The sequence below is a fragment of the Diabrotica virgifera genome, chromosome 10, assembly GCF_917563875.1.
Source record: "Diabrotica virgifera virgifera chromosome 10, PGI_DIABVI_V3a".
Classification (NCBI taxonomy): Eukaryota; Metazoa; Arthropoda; class Insecta; order Coleoptera; family Chrysomelidae; genus Diabrotica; species Diabrotica virgifera.
The window spans coordinates 61169999-61174678 of record NC_065452.1 but is presented as its reverse complement, the minus strand read 5'-3'; the positions used below and the strand labels follow the sequence as shown (position 1 = coordinate 61174678).

Here is a 4680-nt window from a genome sequence, read left to right as displayed (position 1 = left end):
GTGTAAAAATGATAGTGTGTTTTTTCCTCAAAGTTTGGAACACCCTGTGGAATATTCTAGCGTGCCTATATAAAATATTGAAATTAAAACTCGACTGTAGCCTTAGGCATTTTTAACATTTTTCGTTTTGATTCATTCGATTATGTTGGATAATAATAAGAAAGTTAGGTACTTTATCAACTAGCAATATTATTCATCAATTTCTAAATAAGTGCGACAAACTTTAAGGGGTAATTCTGCATAAAAAAATAATGAACGTTTGCTTTATAAACATATGGCCGCAAATGCTTTGTTTCCGAGATACAGGATGTTGAATTTTTTCTTACAAACTCACGATTTATTTATTGTTCTAAAACTGGTTGAGATATGCAAATGAAATTAGATAGGTTTTAAGGGGTAGTTATTAGGGTGGGCCGAAAAAAATTTTTATTTTTTTTTCTTAATGCTATACCGAAAAAAACTTGTCTCTATTATGGGTTATCAAAATGCAAAAAAGAAAAAAAATATATACCTAACCCCCAGCTAGCGCAACGCATCTGAACTTTCGAAATTTCACTAAAATCACAGGATTTTACCATTTTTTTTTTTAAATATCCAAACAGCTAGATATTGAACTGCTATAGTGAAAATCATTTATATTATAGTTATAAAAACACAATGAGTTATTGAAATATTACTTTTTTTTAATTTTAGGTAGCGCAAGGCCTTCAATATAGTTAATTGATCACTTTTCGAGTGCTAACCACTTTTATAGTGTAGTGCAGCAACTAATTTTTTTAAACCCACTACTCATGTGTTATTTTTAGAAATATAATGTTGGTAAATAGGCAATTTACATTTATCCAAATGAGTTTATTAATTACAAAATTACAAAATTTACGAATTGTCAATTCCCAGACTCACAGAATAGTCCGTTAAATGTTTGGAACTTTAAAATCTTGCTTGCTTGAAAAACTTGGCATTGAAGCTCTTGATAGCAGCGTTGTTCTTATGAATCCATCTCTGTTCTTGGCACCAACGAGTTTTGAGGAGGCTTCAGTTACCAATTTCACACAGCACTCCACCGCTTGCGTGTGACACGGAAATTTATGGAAATTCCATTCTTCTGGTGTGTTGGCAGTTGAAATTTTGGCCCACATTTCTTCGTCAGATACTCTTCGCAACAACGGTGGTGGAGAAATAGCAGTAGTAGTCCAATCAATAATTTCATAATATTCGTTTGCCTGGAAGTTGAGTTTTGGGGGTTTAAAAGTTCGGACTAGCTTTTTATTGGAAGCTACGGTCCTTGATTTTATGATTCTTCTAAGCCCCAACTCTCTGATATGGGCCCTTTCATCAACAATCATACTGAGGAGCAAGTTTTCTGGATGCGCGAAAAACGCATTCCTTTCAATTACTGGATCAACCACCTTTATCAAGTTTTCTGGAAGGAATCGTGAAGATTTTATTAAATTAAAAACATGTTTTGGTCCATCTGTAAGGTACTTACTTTTTTTTATCTTAAACCATACAGGCATGTAAGATTTAAGTATAAATTGTACCAAAATAAGATGTTCTTCAGAGGGACTTTCAACGCTCATATAAAGACGAAGAACTCTGTTCGCTGTTGTCAGCCATCGGGAAGTCTATTGTGCAGGTGCCTGACTTGATAGCCAAACTTACATCCAGGAGATATTGTTGGTCTTTACTTAAGATTTTGCTATCGATGTCTGGAATCTCGCAATCAATGATTTGAAATTTTACTACTGGAAGTTTTTCACAATTTCTGAGTTGTGAGCCAATAACCACTAAAAGATTTTGGGCCAGTCGTTTCACCGTCCAAAGTTTGAAACAAGTGCCTGAACGGCAATTCGTTCAAATGCAAAAGACAAACTCCCCACTGCAGCGGTCTTTTTATTTTTTCCTCGATTGTGCGAATTACACCGGTTTTCCAGCCTGTATTTGTGACGGTACCATCGCATCCAATTACATGAAGCTCATCGAGCGAAAAATTTGACTCATTCAAGTAGTCCAATATAGCACTAGCAATGTCCTTCGAAGTTCCAGTAGATGGCGTCACATGGCCAACATAAATCGAGCCAGGTTCTTTAATAATTGAAAAGTGTTCCTCTTTTGTACTTCTTCTGAAACACTTGTTATTAACTTCATCAATTTTTAAAGTTTTATCCTTTCGACCATCAAAGTATAGCCCTTGTATCAAGTTTGGTTCTTTTTTTATCGTATCTTGGAGATTTGATCTGCATAAATTTTTTTCCCTCCTAACCTTATTCTTATCAATTATGAGGGAATCATCCTCTTTCGTTGCAAGACCAACGTCATGCATTACACTGGTGGCAATAGCAGCTGTTGCCCTGTCCGAAACACCAAATCGGTCACTGGCCAACGCGGTATTTTTTAATTGTATCCGCATTTGCCACGGTTGTTTGCTCGGAATAGGAATATAGTTGTCACCGGAACTATCAGAATCTTCCTCTTCCATTGAGCTTCCATCTGAAGCTATTCTTGGTTTTGTTGCATCCTTAGAGCATGAAGGCTGCGAATGTGAAACTAGTGGGATGTTAGACGACATAACCTGATTTTTTTTTTCTTTACGTTGCAGTCTTTTGGTAATTTTTTCGACTCCTTCTTGTCTAAATTTCCAATTTTTCCTTGTCCAAGATTTCTTTGGAAATACATAAACTTAAGTTCAAGCACCGGAATTTTTTTATCTTTTTCACATTTACATGAAATTGATATAGGGCACTCACAGATCTCCGGGACCTTTTTGCAGTTGCAGGAGTATGCTATTTTACATTTACATGCAGATACATCAAAGAGTGATAAAGCCTTTTGTTTGAATTCCTCAATTTTCTCTTTGTACTTGTCTTTTTCCTTGTCACGCTTAAAGGACTTCATTAGATTACGGTAGCTAACGTGATATGAATTTATTAATTGAACAATTCTGTAGGGCGTCACTGTTGGTATTGATGCTTTGTCAAAGACGGCTTTTACTTTTGGAGCGACAATATTAGATATCTGAGAGAAACTTACAGGCTTGTTACTTTCTAATGCTAGAAGGTACTGTTCGTGGAAAGAGCTCCGAAGGACATCTTGGAAATTTGGAAGCTTACTCACAGGCAATTCCCTCGGGTAGCCAAACAATGGGCAATCAAAATCACTGCGAGTTATTTTCTTGGCAGCCATCACGCACGTGAATTTAAACTCAAACTTCACTCAAAAAATTATAAAAACAGTTTGCACTATCAACTCACAGCTAATACACGTAAGTTTAAACGAATCTGCTGACGTAAACTGCCGAGTAACAGAGAACATGAAAAAACATGATCGTTGAGGCTGCTTCCAGTGCATTGTGGGTGTAGAGAGTATAAGTGGGGGAAGCTCGGCTCAGTGCCAACCCATTCCCCGAACGCACAGCTCATCTGCACTCGACTGTAAGATGCGTCATTTTCGTGTCCGTTGCGCTACCTCAGATTAATAAAATTATACTTATCCAATTATTTATTGTATTTTTAAAACTCTAATGTAAAGGGATATCACTATAGCAGCCCAATATGCAGTTATTAGGATGTTCAAAAAAAAAATTACAAAAACTCATGATTTTAGTGAAATTTCGAAAGTTCAGATGCGTTGCGCTAGCTGGGGGTTAGGTATATATTTTTTTTCTTTTTTGCATTTTGATAACCCATAATAGAGACAAGTTTTTTTCGGTATAGCATTAAGAAAAAAAAATAAAAAATTTTTTCGGCCCACCCTAGTAGTTATTGAGCATTTTTTGACATACAATTAAGAATTTTATATTCACCATTGGCGTGCCTACGGGTATAAACATTTTAGATACATCCCGTATGCACGCTAATGGTGAATATAAAACTCTTGATTGTATGTCAAAAAATGCACAATAACTACCCCTTAAAACCTACCAAATTTAATTTTCCTATCTCAACCAGTTTTAGAGCAATAAATAAATTGTCAGTTTGTAAGAAAAAATTCAACATGCCGTATCTCGGAAACAAAGCATGTGCGGAGATATGATTATAAAGCAAACGGTCATTATTTGTTCATGCAGAATTACCCCTTAAAGTTTGTCGCACTTATTTAGAAACACCCTGTATTGACGAATAACATGGCTAGTTGTTAAAATACCTCACTTTTTTATTATCCCACCTAAGCGAATGAATCAAAAATCAAAATGTTAAGAAAGCCCAATGCTATAGTTCAGTTTTAATTTCAATATTTTATATAAGCTAGAATATTCCACAGGGTGTTCCAAACTTTGAGGAAAAAACACACTATCATTGTTACACCCGGTATACAATGACACTTACCTGTCTAGCAATAATATTATTACATCGATATTCTTGAAAAATAATGCTATAACATACTAAAAAAATCACTAAAATCGGATAACAGGTTTAGGAAATACGAAACGTCAAAAATGTCCCATTTTTAAGGTGGTGCGTTAATTTTGATGCTTAGTGTATCTGCGGTCTATTCTACAATTTTACATTGCGTTTATTACGGCCGTGTGTTCTATAGTGTCGAAAACTTTTTCGTAGTCTACAAATGCTATAAAAACTGGAAACTTGTATTCGTTACATTTTTCTATTAATATTTTTGTGGTTAACAGGTGGTCGGAAGTTGAATAGCCTTTTCTAAAACCTGCCTGTTCATATGGTTGGT

At 35.2% G+C, this 4680-nt stretch overlaps 1 protein-coding gene across 1 annotated transcript; it reads right to left on the bottom strand.

Moving 5' to 3' along the window:
• Positions 1–694: 694 nt before the first annotated feature.
• Positions 695–1939, bottom strand: LOC126878501 (uncharacterized). The gene is made up of 2 exons (XM_050641253.1): positions 1490–1939; positions 695–1423 (listed from the first exon to the last, which is right to left on the bottom strand). Exons 1-2 carry the CDS (start codon positions 1578–1580, stop codon positions 915–917), a joined length of 600 nt encoding a protein of 199 aa, XP_050497210.1. The 5' UTR covers positions 1581–1939; the 3' UTR covers positions 695–914.
• Positions 1940–4680: the final 2741 nt, after the last annotated feature.